Below are 18779 nucleotides of genomic sequence, written 5' to 3'. Positions count from 1 at the left end.
TGGTGGTTATTTGGTGCTGCTGGTGCGGGTTGTAAAGCGGGTTTAAAGACACAACAGCGCAGTGGGGCGCTCAATTGGAAAAGACAAATGCAGTAAAGAAGCTATTGAGCGGGGGACAGATAAAAAAGGGGGCCAGGGAGGGAGAAGTCTGAAGTTTTCATTTTCTTCCTCGGTGCAGGCTTGTGTTGTGTGCAGAGTAAAACAGTCTTGAGAGAATGAGTTTGAGTCCAATCCTTCGTTTGTGACCAGATTCCTTCACATGGCGAAACTTTACGCACAAACAATCCGGTCAATTTAAGATAAAATATTTGCGCGTGACAATCTAAATAATAGTTTTCCTGTGCGTTTGCGCAGACGTTAATCATTCATTTGGGGTCGAAAGCTCAAATGTTGCTGCTCTCCAGTTTAGCTACGATCTAATCTGCATGTGTTTCCCGGCAGTAATCCCAAACTACAATGTGTTAATTCAACACGCTTATTCTAGCCGCTGGATAATGCGCTCACAACATTCAGGCCTTCGGCTAAAGAGGAGCCGCAGCGACCTATAAAGGCTCGCGAATACAGAATGAATGACGAATATTTATTTGGTTGTTGTGGAAAAGTTTGAACAAACCAAAACCGACAGGAAAAAATAACAACTTATATTAGAAATGTTAGAAATGTTCTACATTTTTAGATAATAAATATGACTTCAGAAATATTGTTTTTAAAAATAATAATGTATTTAATTAAATACGAATATTTGTCGTGCTATTTTTATGGATTAAATACATAATTTAAAGGCGTAGTAATTTTATATTTTATAATTTAATTAAAATATAAAATATCCGCATGTGGGTTAGTGAAGACCAGTGGATCGTTCTATAATTAATTTAACTTTCATTTTCCGTCAACAAGAGGAAGAAAAAAATGAGCAAAAGTTTCCAACTCCAACGCATTAAAGCAGGCCTCCTTCATCTACTTTTGCTGCTTGGAGCTTTTCCTCTTCATCTCCTTCTTCCTCCTCTTCTTCTTCTTCTTTTAGAAGGCGCTCGGGTGACTTGCCTGCATGAATCAATCTGACACCTTTGCTCAACGGGTCATTGCGCTCCATTCTCCACGATGATCACTGTCCTGGCGCAACGTGACTCTTTACTCTTTGCTGTCATAAATAAGCGGTAAGCTATCCGAGGGACTGAGCACAACAAGCAGCAATCGCGCGGATAACACCGGCAGAGGCGCTAAAGGCTGTTGGCACTTTCTTTTTTTTCTTTTTGAAAGAGTCCAGTCCACACTGCGACAGATAAAAAGCCCCCATTGATCCTCACCAACCCATGTTCCTAATACTTTTTAAAAGTAGTACAAATAATAAGAATAATTGACTTTAAAGGGTTGGATAAACTTTTAGTCGGAGTCTCACCTTTTTGGGGCATCCTGGGCCGTTGTCAAAGTCCTTGTTAAATGCAGGCTTCAGCCTATGGTTCTCCAAACCGAAGAAAAAAAGGGGGAAAAATTAAAGCCGACCAGGATCAGTCTCTCTCAGGAAGTTTACGCGAGGAAAAAATAGTTTCCAGTGGTCTTCGATGGAGACGGAAGGAATATCCCTGCGAAGGAGACAGAGATTGACAGTGAACTCAGATGTCAGGACGCACGGAGTTTGGCGAGGATGTGCGCTGGCGTGTGAGAGAGCGAATGAGAGAGTCGGGATGAGAGAGAGTGGGGAAGAGAACGAGGGGAGGGTGATGAGGGGGTGAGGGGGAGGAGGGAGGGAGGGGGGGAGGGTGGTTGATGGAGGTGGGGGTAAAGAGAAAGAGCACACCTATGCTGATTGGTGATGGAACAAGTGTATTAATGTATGTGTTCCTGGTCTGCTGTGCGCGCCTCGCCTCGCCTCTCCTCGCCTCCCTTCGCCGCTCTTCACTGGCCCATTAGCGCGACCCGACCTCTGTCATCATCCCCCATATAAACACTTCCCCCTGCACCACAGTCAAGCGGGAGAAGGACACGCGGGAAACGGGGCCGAGGCATTGAGAGACACAGAGAGAGAGAGAGAGAGAGAGAGAGAGAGGAAGAGAGGAAGAGAGTCTTCCCAACCCACTAATCAGCCCACGCATGCAAATACCCAGCCACTGCTCACGAGCGGAATATTACCCTCCCGCAAAAGCAACTGCTTCGGAAATGCCCATTGGATGGAAAGCTTTTTTTTTCTTTTATTCTTCCGGGCTGAGCTGGGAATGTGCAGGCGCGCGCTCAGCTCCAACCTGAGGCTGGCTGCAGCGCTGCAGCGTGGGAGACCGAACCCCTACACACACGGGAGCCACGCACACGTGCACGTTTGGAGCTCGTAACACCAAATTATGACCACAAAGAGTTTCAGCGTGTCTTTTATGAAGCTGCCGACGGTGGAAGGATGCAATTAGTCCTGTAGTGTGCATTCAGATTTTATGTTTTTTTTTAAGTTTCTGCAAAAATCTAAAAATAAAAATAAAGAAATCAGAGTAATATTTAATTTGTAGCTTGTGCATATAAGCAACCATGACCAATAAAAATATTTTTTAGTTGTAAATATTATGAAATATTTTTTAAACAAAGTTGATCCAAACAAATGGAGTGAAATGATCCAAAGTTCCGTAGATATTTTTATTGATACGTTCCGGTGCTTAAACTCTTCTATTTTGCACACACGCACACCAGAAAAGACAAAAAAAATCCCCACGTGCTTTTGTTTATTCGTTTGAGCATCCCCGTCCCCTGCCTTCCCCCTCCTGTCAACAAGAACGCCGTGCGTAAAGAGCGCAGCCTTTAGGCAAGCTCGGCCGCTTTTTATGGGGCGCATTTGTGAGGCCTGGCGACGTCACTCCTGCGACCTGACAGCAAAATAGCACGCGCGCATAAAGCACAGCAAATGACTGTGCAGCCATGGCCACGCGCTCCCAAACTGCCGGTTTAATAACGCGACCATTAGCGCACACCTCAACGCACCCAAAAGCCACCCCTCTGCGCCCTGCGTGAGCGCGCACTCGGAGCTTTGGGGCAGCGCCGTGTCCCCGCACCGAGGAGCCCCGTCATTACAACAAGGAGGAGGGGGTCGAACCGAGGAGGTTCGTTTGCAGAACTGAAAAGGGGGTGCAGGAAAAAAGAGTGAGGGGCAGCCATGACGTGGGGGATGGGGTAGAACTGCTTTTTAAACTTTTTTTTCGGGGGGTAGGGCTAAAATGAAGTCATGGAGGCCTACACTTGACTTTCTTTGACATGTGAAAAAGTAGTAGAAGTCACAGCTCATCAATAAAACACTTCGGAGGTGAAAGAGGGCTCCCTAACAACCATCACATTCCTGACTGCGGGTTCAATGAGTAGACAAACGACGCTGCCAGGGAGAGAAGGAGAGCCACGGAGGGAGGGAGGAAGGCTGAGGTACTGAGCGACTGCCATGCTTGAATGGGGCCCACAGTGGGCCGGCGAGATAATGAGCTGAGAAGACCAGCTCAAACTGTCACCGAGGGTCCCGCGGTGAGGAACAACACTTTGGCCAATACTCCTTCATCAAACAACCCGTAAACTAAACGAGCACATTCATCTGTTTCTCCTGCCCGCTTTGTTTCATCTCACTCAGACTGGTGGCTCAGCCTATGTGAATGCGCACAGCTTATATCAGCTAAAGGGGGGGTTCCCTAACATTTTCACGTCAAGGAACCCCCCTATTAGACATGCATTAGACCACAAACACCCCCTCCTTCCTCCTCATACTCCTCCTACTTCTCAATCCTGCCACCCCTCCTGAGTCAATGAGAGGTTGGTTAAGGAGGAGCTTAAATCAAACAAAAAAAATTGGGTTTAATTAGTTTTCCCTTGCAGGTGAGGACAGTTTGGAGCAACAGATGCAAGCTGAAAAGTTTGGAACATTATAGTTTACTGAGTGATCATAAGCACGCGCCTCAGCCGTAAGGATTTATCTTAAAATCTCCAAAATTATTTTTTAAAAATCTAGTCCTGAAGTGTTTTGCTTGTGTTCCACCTTTGTTGTGCTAATGTTATTGCCACTCACTTGTCACAATGCTGCAGCTGTCAAAAACGCGCAGCACCGACCTGCCTGCCCGCCTATGCTGAAAGACAGATTCCCCGATGAGAGTGTCAAGTAGTTTTCTTTGGAGACAATACCTCCAGTAGGTTATTGATTTCTTTGGTTAAGCTGTAAATCCGCTCCATGAGCCAAGATGTTGTCTCCACCCTCAAGGGATTTTGTTTTCCTTATTTATAAACACTTGGAAATAAAATTAATAAAAAACAAAATTATGTATTTTTTTGTTTTAGAAGAATATTAGAGAATTTTCCCCATAAAAGGGTTATAAAATGTCCCAAAATTGTAGTTTGTTTTTTATAAATTTTGATTTTATATTTTACTCTGCACAGAAAGTAAGTGTGTGTGTTTGTGCGTGTGCGTAGGTGAAATTGGGGTGGGGGTGATGTTAGGAAAGCAATTAGCCCAATTCGGATTAGCAGCAACTAATGTCACCGGCCTTGAAAGGAAAGCCTAATCTGGTCGCTATTTTCCCCTGAGGCATTGCGGTATTTGTATCTCTGTAGAAACTTTTAAATACGAAAAAGAAAGAATAAAAGAAAGAATGACACGAGGGGGAAAACCACGAGGGGACATTTAGAGAAAAAACTTTGTTTTTCTTTGTAGGAATTCATTGATGAAACGTAGTTTTTGCAGGATTTTACAGTTCTTCTGGAACTGATTCAGGATAGCTGCGCTTGGATCCACATTAAAAGACCAGATTACACTATATTTTACATTTATTTATTTCATAGTAGTTCTAACACAAAATTATGATTTTAAAGAAGTATTAATAAACGAGTGGAAGATAGATGAGTTTCACTGTTTTATAGAGGAAGAAACTGACAGGAAAAATCATTTACAAACTCCCTGCTTTAACAAAACTCATAACAAAACTTTTACATTCATTTAAAATGTTTGTTGCACTTGTTAAGTCATTTAATAAAACAAATAATAATATATATCTACTCATTTTAATAAATACATTTCAAAAACTATTACACAATTCTCATTCCATCATTTTTAGCTATTTATTTGCTAGAAATTAATAGTATATATATATATATATATATATATATATATATATATATATATATATATATATGAAATATTATTTTTTTAATTCAAGTGTCTGTTTTTCCTTATTTGGTAGAAATGTCTTACTATCATGCTGATTTTCTTTTGTCAGTTACTTGATGTATATATTTTAAAATTATTAACATTTTTATATAAATCCCTTCATAAACTCTAATTAATCTGAACTGTCCCTCATCAATCAATGTCTGTCAGTTTGGTAAAAACCAAGATGATGACTTTGCCACTTATATATTTTTAATTTTTGCATTTTATCCTTTTTCTAAAATTATATATTTGTCAACTTTTGAATGGTAATTATTATTATTATTATTCCATTTTGTTGCTATTACAATGAATCAACTGAGATGTCGTTCACTGGCCTGTTCCACTTTTGGCCGATATTCGTTGGAGCTGCGGCTGCTTCTCTGTTTTAGGTTTTCTCGGTCAAACAAGTTTCACCAGGGAAATCTCTCTGTTCCTGTGTTCATATGGAACGAGACCATAAAACGATATTAAAGAAATAATAAATGGGTTTACTCTTGTTAGCAAAACTTCCAAAACATGAAAAGGGATTTTAAGAAAACGCACTTTTTGTTGCTTAAATGCGCAAAATACTGAGATACCAATTTGTTTGCAATGGATTTTAAACGGAGGGAGTTTTGGTAGAGAGGAAGGACTGGGTGCTGAAGGTGTGCAGTCTGCTGAAGCCCTCTCCTGGCAGAAGGCTGAACGCTGGGATCAACACGGGGGCTAATGGTGTCACAGCGCTGCTCGACAAGCGTGACAGGAAGAAACACTGGAGCCAAACAGACACAAACCAGGACCTGAGGCGACCACGGCCCCCAGACTGATCTGAACATAGTCTGCACTCGAAATAATAAAATAAAATCCTAATGGAGAGCAATTAACGAGTTAATTGAAGGCCTCTCTTAAAAACAAAAAGGTGCATTGTATCTTAAGCATAAACTGTTGTGAAAAAAATATTTTTGGTCCAAACTCAGACTTATTTTTAATTTTAAGATTTTCAGAAACGTGGAATTCTCTCCGCTATTGCGACATTCCAAGCGTGCTGGTAGATCCACCAAGTAGAACTTTGAAGGTCCTGCCTCATTTTCTCATAAAAATAGTTTAATTTCAGAGTTTTACGCGCCTATTTCTCCACTGAGGAACGACAGCAGCACACTGTGCGCAGACTGAGCGTGCACACTCCTGGAAAACACGGAGCAGCGCACATTCATCTGTGCTTTCCTTTTCCAACATCCATTATTCCGTCGTGGCTACTTTAATTATTTTTAAAGATTTAATTTCTACATTTTTAAGTTCCTAAATTTAGAAACTGAAGCAAAAACCTTACCGGACAGAGAGGCGGTGCGGAACCGGTGTATCCTGTGCGTAAAGTCGCCTCTTCCTCCCGCGCGGACCTGTCCTCCGCGACAGAAGCGTGTACGTCCTGAATAAAAGATGTCTACCTTTGGATCCGTCGTGGAGTTGAAATGTCAGTGAGAGCGAGAGGAGGAGGAAAAAAAATCGGAGGCTCTTACCAGCAACTTTGCTTTCAGCATCGGCCAGAAGTTGGCAGTGATTGGCTGGAGCGACGTGGCGACGTCACACCTTGGACAGGACAAGAGCGCACAACTGGGAAGTGTGCGAGGTAGGCTGCACGTGGAGCGCACCGGCCTGTTTACTGTCACAATGTGGCTGCGCGCAGGCACTGGAAGCTCACCTCTAACTGTGTATGTGGACACGTCCCGCTCCACTGCTTTCACTTGTTGTTTCCCTTTTATTTGGATGTTACGCACAGTGCGCACCCAAACCTTGCTCTGTTGTCAACATTTCTAAGTTAAAAAATCATTTAATTGCCACAGTTTTTTCTTCTCATAATTAATTTGACAATAAAAACATTATTTTTGTGCACTTTTGCAAGTATATTGTTAAGGTAAAAATTCATGAAATGAGCTCCATATGTATAATTTAAATTTGTTGGCTTATTTAGTTTATATTTCTATTTTGAGTTTGTGCATTTCACTTTTTAAAAGACAGTCAAAATAATACATTTTCTGGGAATTAAACGGTTGTCTTTATGGACTGCTGTCGCTTCTGGTCAGATGAAACGTCAATGATCAGGTTATGAGACGGTGACTGTTTTTGTTTGTGCGCTTTTTTGTGTCTGAGCATGCTCAGTGCGCAACAGGTGTGAACAAAACAGGCGCACGTCAACTCTGAAGGGCCTTTCCAAGCTCATTCTTCCTTTTTGGGACATTCATAGCAGAATACACCTAAATATGACAAAACATTTGGACCCCCACTGGATATAGAATTGAATAACACATGTTTTATAGAATATGTAATATTGTTATTGGCAGAGTGAGAGCCTGTGCGCTTTTATTTCCAAGGCACTGTAAACTTGTCATGTGTGAGTCGTAATGGAGCTTTTTCTGTCATTTTACCAAGACAGGCTAAAAGCTTCAAAGCCTCCTCCACCACCTCTGATGTTTGTGTCAATTTGAACAAGACAGCGAGTGTAAGTGGACAACCACAGCCGCGCTTGTCTCCCAGGAAGGGATCGGGGCAGCGCAGGTACGGGCCAGTCAGAACTGGCTGTGTTTGGGCCATTATTTAGAGGAACAGCCATTAAGAGGCCTTGGTACTGTGCAACGCAGCAGGGTGCTCGACATGCGCGCTGGAAACCGCACGGCTTGGTCTCTGCTTATCAGCCTGTCAATAAAACGAGATGGGATACAGCGGTCGAGCCAGGTGCTCCCTTTCCCTTCCCACACGGCCCCGCTCTCCAGAAGCTGATCATGCGTGAACGCAAATCTGTCCAGCCGGTTTTCTCTCTGCCGTCACCACGCTGCCCCCCTGCCCCCACGCCCCCATACACACTAAAGATCTCAGACAGTTGTTTCTGAATTTTTATGGGAATAATGCAACTACTTTGTTACTGAAATATTTATGATATCAGCCCCAATATGCATGCGCACCCTGCCCATGACGCATGTTTTTAAAGCAGTCAAATATAATAGCAGGCTCTTAAAACTTCCCGGAACTTGGGGTGGTCTACAAAATGTTTAAACAAATTAATAAATATAAGAAAAGTGTAATGCAAACAGGTGTTTGGACAGGTAGATGTCCACCTGGTCACATTTGAAACAAATTGTGTAATGATCGACCTCCCTTATCAAGCCATGCAGAACATTATGCTGCCATAGTCTACGCCTCATGAGCTTATTGTTTACTGCCGCTGCAGCACACAGAGAAAAATGTCCAGGGGACCGAGCAGGTCCACAGAAAGCACCCAGATTTGATGCTTCTTTCGGCGGGAGCTCCTCAATCAGGACGAACGACCATAAAGTCAGGAGGTAAGTTTCAAAACTGCAGTTAAAGTTTTCTTTTAATTCTGTGTTTCACCAAAAGCTGCAGGTGCGCTAAATTCTGGAGGAGGTTTGAGACAGTCCCCATAATGGCCTGAGCCAGTCACTCCCAGATGTTCTTGTGAAAGACATCATGCAGGCAGAGAAGGTATATCTGATATGCGTACATTTAAGATAAAAGTGTCCACATATAACCTAATTATCATACGACTCCACGCACAAATACGCACGCAGAGACAAGCACCCCACGCGCCTCTCCCTTTTGTTTCTCCTGTGTGAAATGTTTTAATAATCCCTGCACGCTCTGGGTGCAGAGTTTGATTTGTTTTCTCTCCCTGCTCCCTGGCCCTGGATCGAGACATTAGCCAAATTCCCCTGGGGTGATTGGATGCAATTTGTCCGGAGTAGACAGCCACGTCCTGGATGTTAGGAATTCACTTTGGCTCAACGTGACAAGTCTAACTTCGATCTGCGAACTGCATCTGAAAGTGCAGGGAGCGGAAATATCTCATGCAATTAAGTGTTCTTCAGCCTTTTTTTGGTCGTCTTCTTCACCAAAATAACAAGATCACTCATTTACGCACAAATATTCACAGCTCTCCAACGTGCCTTAAACCTCTAATCTCAGTTCGGCCTGGGCTGCGTGGTCACTCAGAGTGAAGAGAGAAAGTCATAACTAGGGGATATTATGCCCAAAATCTATGACCCTTTAAATTAGATTAAAGATTGACAGTGCGCCGGATTAAAGAAAAAGGAACACGTAAGACTGACACCTGCCATGCAGGCGAGCCTGATGCCCCTGATTGTGACGCGGCGTGCTGGCAACAATAATGCTGCTGCTCTGCGCAGGGCTGAGTAGGCGCATTTATCACTCACTTGCCAGGAGTGGCTGAAAGTCAGTGTCCCTGCCGCACTGCGAGCTGACAGGGGAAAATGGGAGCTAACGAGGATGTCAGATGTCCTGACAAGACAAATGAGAGCTCGTCACTCCGTGCGCTTTAATAACGTTTAATGGAAACGTATTGCTCCGTTCAAAATAAAGTGTTACACATTCCGGGATCAGACGACGACTCAGTTAATTACGCACGGCGCGCTAAATTACGCATCATCTAAAGGGTGTTGGCCTGGATTCAGCACTATCAAAGAGGATTGTCTACATCACATCCTTCATTTATATGAGACAGAGCGACTCGAACCTGCACTTTGGGCTGTTTTAATGAGAAAGAAGCAAATGGTTACAACAAAGATGCAAACCAGCTTTTATTACAGACCCAACATCAGCTGTTAGGGAGTGACTAGGAGGTAGATCATCATTTATCATCACCTGCATGAATCCATATATCAGTTAAAGGAATGAAAGTTTTTTTTTTTATGTCCAAGAGCTGTAAATTCAAATTCAACTTTTGTTTGAGGTGCTCATCTCAGCTTTGCTCTGACGGGGCTTCATCTATCATGAGTTTTTATTAAGGATGTGCATTCTTTAGTGCAATTCAGTGTGCGTAATAGCCAGGAAAGTATGGTAGTTGTGGTTATGATACATAATCCCCAGGGCGGGGAGGACACTGAGCTGTAACTAAACCAAGTTGTGGATCTGTTTGATGGTGTATTCAATTCAATCAGTTGCGCTTCTCAGTTCTTACCATGTGAGCTAATTGATTAGGAGTTTGATAAACTGGAGGGTCACACAAGATAATAAACGTTCACTTTTAAAACAAAATTTGATCAAGTCACATTTTGCCTCGGTCCTGTGCCAACAAAGGTGAGGACGCAAACTTTACCTCCGTTGCGATGCGCAAACGTCTCACCTCATCACAGACCCCGGACTCTCCATGCGGGAGTGGCATTTGAAAGGATGTTATTCGGCGCTGCTCCTTTCTCTCTTAATGGAGGAGGCGGGATGTGCGCGTAAAAATAGACATTAGTTCGCTAATGTCATCACCTGGCCTCTGGCACTTTAGCGCGCAGAGTATAAGTCAGAGAGGTCGGAGCACCTGCTGCAGAGGGCGAGGCGTAATTACGCTGTCGGTGCCGCCGCAAAGGAGCCACGGAGAGACAGACGGTGGATAGGTGCACACTGATAAGGCTGAGTTATTTTTGGTAGCCAAGAATAAGAAGGGAAATTCAATTTGCATGGGATGGCATCTATCTGGCGTCTATGGCTCCCAGCAACACAGGACGCACAACTAAAGACACTAAATGTGACAAATTCCGCGCAGATCCGCGTGGGTGCAGTGGCTCAGACAGCAGGCTACGTGGACTCACAGATAACTGGGCTATGTAAAACAACACACAGTAAATCAGGCAATAACGACGACAAACCGTCTGGAAAATGGACGCACATAGTGCGGCAAGAAATCACTTCTTCCTCCCCTCCCTCCTTTTTTTCGGTGTCTGGATGACAAATTCTATCCCGGAGTAAATATTTTGAGGATAATTGAACTGATTGTTATTTGCAAGTCGCTGCTCTGTCTTGAATATAAAAGCGCCAGTGTGCCAGCGCGCGCGCGTAATGACTTTCAGACCATTGGCAAGATGTATTCATAATGTAGCGACTTTTGAATCGTTAATATGTAGTTCTGTGGAATATGTCAGAATGCATTACTGATTTGGCTCCTTGGTGCTTTTTGCAAATCCCTTCTAAACAAGATAAAGTCCATTGGAAGGTCGTTTTTTAAAAACTGAATAATACAAATCTATTTTTTCCTTCTTTTAGGAAAACTCTTACCCGAAACATTCCAGAAATAGTTAAGATACAAGGTAATATAATAGGAAAGACCAATCAACTGCGTTTGGTAACATGTCTTCTGGAGACAGTTTGTTGCCTTCAACATATAGATTATTGAGGACTTCTCAGAGAAAAATAAAGATAACTTTCGGGTCAGTGCTTCACTATTGATCGCATTCACTCCATCTCTTGCAGGCCAGTTATTCAGCAGCACCCCGCTGTGGATACACACTACATTTCAGCCTGTGCAGTGTTAAACCCACATTCTGACCACGGAGAGCCCCTGTGCAGGCCACGAAACGTTTCAAAACGTAATCACAAACGAACAGTAATTAGACAAGTAATTACCGGCGTAATTAACAGCCTCTTTCTGCTCGCTGTGCTTTGATATGGTCGGCAATCGCGCTCTGCACTTTATGGTGCACAGGCGGCGGAGGATAAAGTCTTTATTATTGCTGGAAACCCATCTGGTAATAGCCTTGCCCAGGACCTCCTCCCCCCTAATCAAGGTTTTAATTAAAGACGGTTGAGGGCCACGGAGAACATGAAGGCCAGTAATTAAGAATAACATTGGACCCTAACAGATGCAACCCTCCTCCTGCGCTGATGCAAAGAGGAGAGAGGAAGCGCAAGACGCGCACAATCGTTTATGAATGGAGGTTATAACAAATAATGACGGTTGACCTGTGATTCAAAGTTGCTGATCATCTTAATGCATCGGGACATGGATGGAGACTCATCCCCCCAAAACTGTCATTTTTTTAACTTTTGTTAAGTTTCATTAAGGTGGAGATTGTCAGACAATGAAAGGACCTAAAGATGGTTTTGTGTTAGGCTTCCAGAGCAGAGGGACAAACGCATTTTACATATGTGAGTGTTTACATTCAAATAGTTTGACATGGGGTAAGGACAGCTGTAAGGTTTCTCTCCCGGTCAGCATGCATTAGTGTGATCTGTGCGCCATGGCGGGGTTTGACAGATCAAGATGATATCGCATATTACAGTTTAACTTAATAAACGCTTCAAATGTGAACGTGTTTCATCACGCACAGCGTTGTCATAAATGAAAGTGGCAGGTTTTGTTGTAAATATTACAATGCGCTTTGTGCGTAATTGTGCGTAAAACAGGAGTTTTTGTCTCATTGAAGTCAGTAAATCTTCACAAATATGAATATTCGTTTATCCAGACATCTGTTTTGGACTTTAACGCACGCGGCTTTAGGAGAAAACACAAAGTTTTACGATTTATTTCACTTCAGATGGGAAAGCAGATGAGAAAAAGTTTAGCCAAAAAGCCTTCAATGTCCTCTGCGGGTTCCAACTCCACTAGAGAAACATCCACAAGATTTGCACTTTGGTTTCTTGACATCTTGTTGCCTTGGCAGCCCATCATGAAGAGACCATGAAGATGACGAGTCCATTATCACGTCACGTCACAGTGCTCGGACAAACACTTGTCAGGAATTTCTCCAATGACATATAAACACAATAAATTTCATAATATGGCAGATTAAACACACTCCTATTCATGATGTCACTTCATCAGGTTTATGTTATTGGCAGAACATCAATTAAAGCAATTACAGGGAAATTAAGAGGGAATTGCGTCAAAAGTCTAACTTTTAAACTAAATGCCAAACAGCAGCTGATAGCACAGACAGTTTTCTTCATTAATCAGAGTTGAGTTTTCAACATTTCAAAACAACAACAAACAGATGAAAACGTGGCCTGTGTGCTGCAGCAGCCGCTCTCTACCTCTCCACTGCGCTGCGCTCCTCTGTTCACTTGTGGAGCTTTTCTGCCCCCTAGCGCCGAAGAATGTAACTGCAGATCCGCGCGTGATGATGGATGAGGTCATTTGTTCCAAAAGAGAGCTGGCACTGCCTATCAGCTAGTGATCGCCAGATAAAGCTGGACTGTGCACAACTTTTTTTTCATGCTTAAATATATTCAGCTTACAATGACTTGGAAACCAAAGTTTTATGTGAATTTAATGAGTTATCTTGGGAATTTATCACAAACCAATCTGACAGATGAGAATAGAAGTCCCCTGAGAACTGATTTCATAATTATTGCGCAGCTAAAGTTTTTTTTCTTGTCACACTTTACATTTATACTATTTTCATGGGTTTACTCAACAGCTGCTGACAAGCATCAATATTTTTTCAGCTACTGCCAAAGATTGCTCACTGATGCAGCTAATGTACAGTAAGTATGTAGTTTTTTCTTGTGTCAATAGAAATTAGCTGTCATATCACTTTACAGTTCATCTTGACCCTGCATCCATCTCCTTATCAGGCTCGTAATCCTGCTGTAAATGTTTCTGTATGTGCGTTGGAGAGGGGAAGTTTATGCAACACAACACATTATCAACCGTTTTTCAAGATAAAATGTCTGTTTGTCAACTTTTTGTAAATATTTTTCGAGTTTATTATCTGGTCTCTGAGGACATAAGCTGATAGTCAAACAGCGTCATTGTCCTTCCGTCTTTTAGTGTGTAAATGTGGGTAATAGAAATTTAATTGTGCAGAGTATTGCAAAAAGTTTTAATCTTTAAAATGGTTTGGGAATACACTGAAATGTTGCCTGAGACAAAGTGACAATATTGGCTTATGAGATGGATTAATGACCATTTTAATTTATTATGGGAAGTTTGGAACAAATCTGAAGCTCGAACCCAAACTTAGTCAAACTGAAAATTGTTCCTGAGACAGTTCATGTATTTGTTCCATTTTACAGTGCATTCACTGAGCAGTGGTCATAAGGAATCAAATTTTTATTCTATATTACTTGCTACAGAAGAGCAGCTTTGTAAAAAAAAAAAAAAAAAAAAAACCTCTTGCCCCAGGTACATTAGTGGAAGGCACGTGATTACTCTTAATATTCCAGTAATGTGAAAACAATGAGACTTAATTTTCCATCTGGTTGCATGGAGAGAAATGTCAACTCTATTGGATTGAGACCACTGTTTTATTCATTAAAGGAACCAGTTAAGGTTGATGAAGGAGTTTTTGCTGATTTTTGGCTCACAACCTGCAAACAACATAAATAATGTTACATTTTGAATTTTTTCTTCAATCTTTTTAATCGAAAAATCAGTTTTTAATGTGTTCACTTGATCAGACATCCACGTTTTTACGACAAAACAAAGATTTAACAGTTTAATGTACACAAACTAAATCAGTTTGTTGCTAAATGTTTTGTGATGGCAAATATGTCTCCCCCAAAGGATCTCCGTCTCCCCCTTTTTTCCCACTTTTCTCTCTCTATGCATTGAGGGAGGCCGGCATTTTACTTGACAATTTTTGCCTTTAAGTGCACGCTTTAAGTGCAGTGTTTTTATCTACACCTAAGACAGCCACGGACCGGGACAATTTAACAGGCAATTTAACCGGCCGTGTGTTAGTGAAGCTGTCTGAGTCCCACTCTTTGCCAGAGTGCCATGGCATGATGGATGTAGGCAGATTGGGCTAGGTGAAGACACACACACACACATCCACGCAAACAATCCCACTGAACACGCAGACACACTGCCATGCCATATTTTCCCAATATAAACACATATGGGCCCATCCACAGCCAACCCCCTTCCATTAAGTCAACATCTTGTGCTGGCGGTTGGAACAGAGCAGGGCTGGAGTCAGGTCGTCCAAATCCGTCAGTAAGAGGAGGCAGAGGCGTTTGTCATCTTCCTCTCTGGGCACCGTCTTCCTGGAAGAGAGAGGGGAGGGACAGGGGGTGGTGAAGCTACGAAGCATCTGGCTCTGGTAGCTCCAGCTGCAGGGAGGGAGGGGGGACAGGATCTGCGCTGCAGCCCAAGGGAGGCTCTCCTTCTGCAGCCCAAACCCCTTTACTAAGCTTTCTACTGAAAGAAGTAAAGGTGTAACGATTAATTGATTAATCAGTTTACATCCCTACAATCCAATTAGATCAATCTGTCGAAGACAAGTTGTTAATTGAATAGAATCTAATGACTCATACCATTATAAAATAATCTCAAGATAAAATAAATCGATTATAATCAATAAGTATCATTTAAATTGATTACACTTGCAGGAAATATGAGGAATCTGTAAAACTTCACCTTCACTGTTCAATATTTGAGTCACAATGGTTGAATTTTTGGCTAAACATGTCATGGATCAACTTTAGGACAGTGGATTGGATCAAATCGGATCGGTTAAAATGAACTAATATTTATTGTGAATCGTATCGGCAATCACAATTTATGATATGTATCAAATTGTTTTAAAATAAATCATAGCTACAAGGGAAGATGCAAGAAAACAAATGCTGATGAATGTTAAGTGGATGAAGAAGAACAAAGAAAAACACTATCACAGACTCGTAATTTCATGCACTGAAATGCTTCAGATTAAATTTGGTCTGATCTGACATTGATCCCCAAATACAAAGTTGCTAAAGCCATTAGCATGGAGACAAACCCCTTTCCATCATATAAAATTAAGGTCTCTGAGCTTGTACTGCAACAGTGCCCTCTGCTCTGCCACACAAAGGCCCTTTGGCAACAGCAACAAAAGGCTGTATTTGTGTCACATCCACACCCAAGTTTCAGTGGAAGAAGCTCCATTGTAAAGAAGGTAGAACAGTTTTGTGGCAGTCACCTGAAGATGGTAAGAATGTCACCAATAGCAATAACATAGTCAAATCCAGCAGAAAGTATTTAACATATGACAACAGCAGAAAAAGATATCGTTGAACACTGATGAACATTTAGCACCAGACTCCGTCGCCTTGGAGGGAAGCTCCATCACAGATCCACGGATGATTCACAGTCCACGGACAGCTTGAAGCAATGGCACTTAATGTGGGTTTGTTCTCAGGCCACGTAGTTATGCTGATTGAAGGAAAAAGATCAAATTAGATGTTTTCAGGGAAGGGATGAGAAGTCCTCAGAGGGGCGACACATGCAGTGTCCTCTTATTGTGAAGTGTGACCTTTACGAAGGGAAGAGCGAGGGAGCTGAAGAGCCCCTCATCCCCCAGTCGGAGATGTCCTCTGGGATTAATTAACCCCATTTTCTTCTGTTAGGCCTATGGGACTGCACATCAGATTGGGAGAAAGTCTTACTAAAGTATTTGTATTATGTTCCAGATCTGCACCAGGTGTGGAACCAAAGGTCTCCAGTAGGCCTCCATAGTAGGCCTACAATACTCAAACTTTACATACTTTCTGTATAATTTAAGAATCATAATCAATTTATGTCCAAATTGTAATTTTCTGATTTTAACATGCTAATGATCATTAGCCATGACTATGATATGCCCAATTTTTACCAAGACAGAAAAAAGGGGAATGGCACATAAATGTAAGTAAATTAGCACCCTTTTTGCAGTTCTAGACTCAAAATGCATTTTTAAAATCCTACTCCAATCAACTTTTGATCTATTGTCAAAGCGTCAATTATGATTATGTAATTTTTTGGCAAAATCAAAAAACCTGTGTCGTTTTCTAGGATATCATTTCTGCAGCCCTTCATTAGAAATTCAGAGTATGCATGCCCTCATTTCCTATCATCCCTTTGTTTACACTCTTTACTGCTAGCTTACTGCCCCCAACCTAACATTAAGGGTGCAACAAAAATGGGGAGCAATATTGGAGCTATCCAGCCGTACAGTCTTGAGCCAGATGACAAACGAGAAAACGAAGACGTACATGGAACTAGTGGTCCACAAGTAGGGGGTATATAGGCAAGAATCTGGTGATACAATGCGTATTGCGATACATGTCTGGCAATACGATATATATCACAATATGTCCTATAACTTTACCAGAACAATTTTTCACCTTTTTTTTAAAAAAAAAGAGTGTGACTTAGAAAAATACTAAGTCACACAAAGAAGTATATGTCTACAACAAAAAAGCCAAAAGGCTGACTGAACCAATGAGACTGAACATTTATACCAAGTTGGTTCTCGTGAGATCTTGTTGTTCTGGTGCGGTGTAGAACTGTTCAAGTCGGCTGTCAAGGTGGAAAACAAAAGTAAGACGCCTAAGGACGCTCACGAACAAATAATTAAATATCACCTTTTCAGTATTTTAAGTCAATACAAATATTGCCAAATGAAATATCGCGATATATCACAGAATTGATTTTTTCCCTACACCTTTATGAACAAGTGGATGCATAAGAACGGAGTGGAGCGAGAGCTTTCAGTTGTAGGTCCCATCTCACAGCTACAAGCTTTTTCCAACTGCATTGTTTCATCTGCCTCTGATTCACACCGATTTCAATAAAGGAAAGGATTTAAGCTGAACTTTCTTTATGTCCTCCATCATGAGACACATGCTACAAGAACATGTTAAAAACCCAGTCTTCATCAGAGTGGGTGTTTAAAGTCCCTGTTGTGGTTAAACAAAGAGCCTAATGAAATTAGAGGCACAGATCACAAGCATCTGTTTGATGTCACTAATGATATGTCAGCGTGGATGCCATGTGCCATTGTTCTGATGGCTTTGATAGGAATGTCTGCATAATATGATAAACAAGCAAAAACACATTTCCGGCTCTTTGTCTTAAACAGGGCCATTACTGTCAATCACCTGGATGGGCTGAAGCGGGCCTGAGGCTGCCAGCTCACAAGAGTGCTGGTCCCCACAGCCTCATGATGACAGTCCCCAGACGGCCCACCATAACAGCTCCAGCTAATCTTCTTTTCATGGTCTCCATTACGACCTGTCAGGACATAAATTGACAGTAAATTGCCATGTTTATTAACAGAGCTCTAAAGCAGCATCTTTAACACCCCTCCTCTCCTTCCCCCATGTGGCCCCTCGTGCAAATGTTAACATTTAATAGTGACCAAGAAGATCAATTACAGCTGGGTAGGAAATCACACACACATCCACAGGCCCCCACAGCCGCACCTTAATACACCTCCTCAAACATGATGTCCTTCGTTGATGACCACCTCCGAGGAGCCATTCAGACACACACTTACTCGCCGTGTATTTTCAGCTCGAGTAACGATGGGGAGGCAGGGAGGGCCATGCTTCACGGAGCAGCACAACAACAGAGTCTGCAGTCTGAGACTTGCCGCGGCCTTTTGCCATATAACACAGTAATTACTAGATCAAATCTGTTCAAACTGAAGCAACGCTTCTCTGTGGTCCCTCCTATACTAATCAGCATGCTGAGGTATGGCTGTGTGACTATAAATTGCTGACTTAATTAAAACCAGGACCTTTCTGTCATCTAATTACAGGGAGAAAAGGTTATAGCTTCAATGCAATTTTCCAACTATGATTCCTTCACAGTTATTAAAGGCTCAGGCGTCGTTTATTGTTTCAGATTTTTCAATATGGAAATGGCCCCAGTGACAGACGTAATGACTCGGGGAAAGCGCTTCATCTCGATAGTGGCCTGGCACGGCCATTTGTCTAAGATAAGTGGAGCGGACAGGAACGGGAAAATGTCACGGGAGGCATCCCATGATTGCCTCCACTTTACAGTTGTCATTAAACAGAGCAAAGGTTTCTTTTCTCCTGTGTGGCAGCAATGAGAAGTTTATTAATCTCTCTAGAATAGCATAGGTGGCGAGTTATTACA

The 18779-nt window shown here is 42.2% G+C and overlaps 1 protein-coding gene across 5 annotated transcripts in view; it reads right to left on the bottom strand.

Moving 5' to 3' along the window:
• The window catches only part of pax6b (paired box 6b), an 18523-nt gene extending 11895 nt beyond the window's left edge, over window positions 1-6628 (bottom strand). For 2 of the 5 annotated variants that reach the window (XM_024295788.2, XM_024295786.2), the window contains exon 1: window positions 1400-2974. In XM_024295788.2, coding sequence (XP_024151556.1) covers window positions 1400-1412 — 13 coding nt within the window. In that variant the 5' untranslated portion in view covers window positions 1413-2974. Of the gene's footprint in view, window positions 1-1399; window positions 2976-6467 lie in introns of those variants that run through there. The other 3 variants (XM_024295784.2, XM_024295790.2, XM_024295785.2) reach the window with 3 other exon arrangements.
• Between the last annotated feature and the right edge of the window lie 12151 nt (window positions 6629-18779).

This window comes from Oryzias melastigma, linkage group LG3 (genome assembly GCF_002922805.2).
Source record: "Oryzias melastigma strain HK-1 linkage group LG3, ASM292280v2, whole genome shotgun sequence".
Taxonomy (NCBI): Eukaryota; Metazoa; Chordata; class Actinopteri; order Beloniformes; family Adrianichthyidae; genus Oryzias; species Oryzias melastigma.
This window is presented reverse-complemented; position numbering and strand designations above follow the sequence as displayed.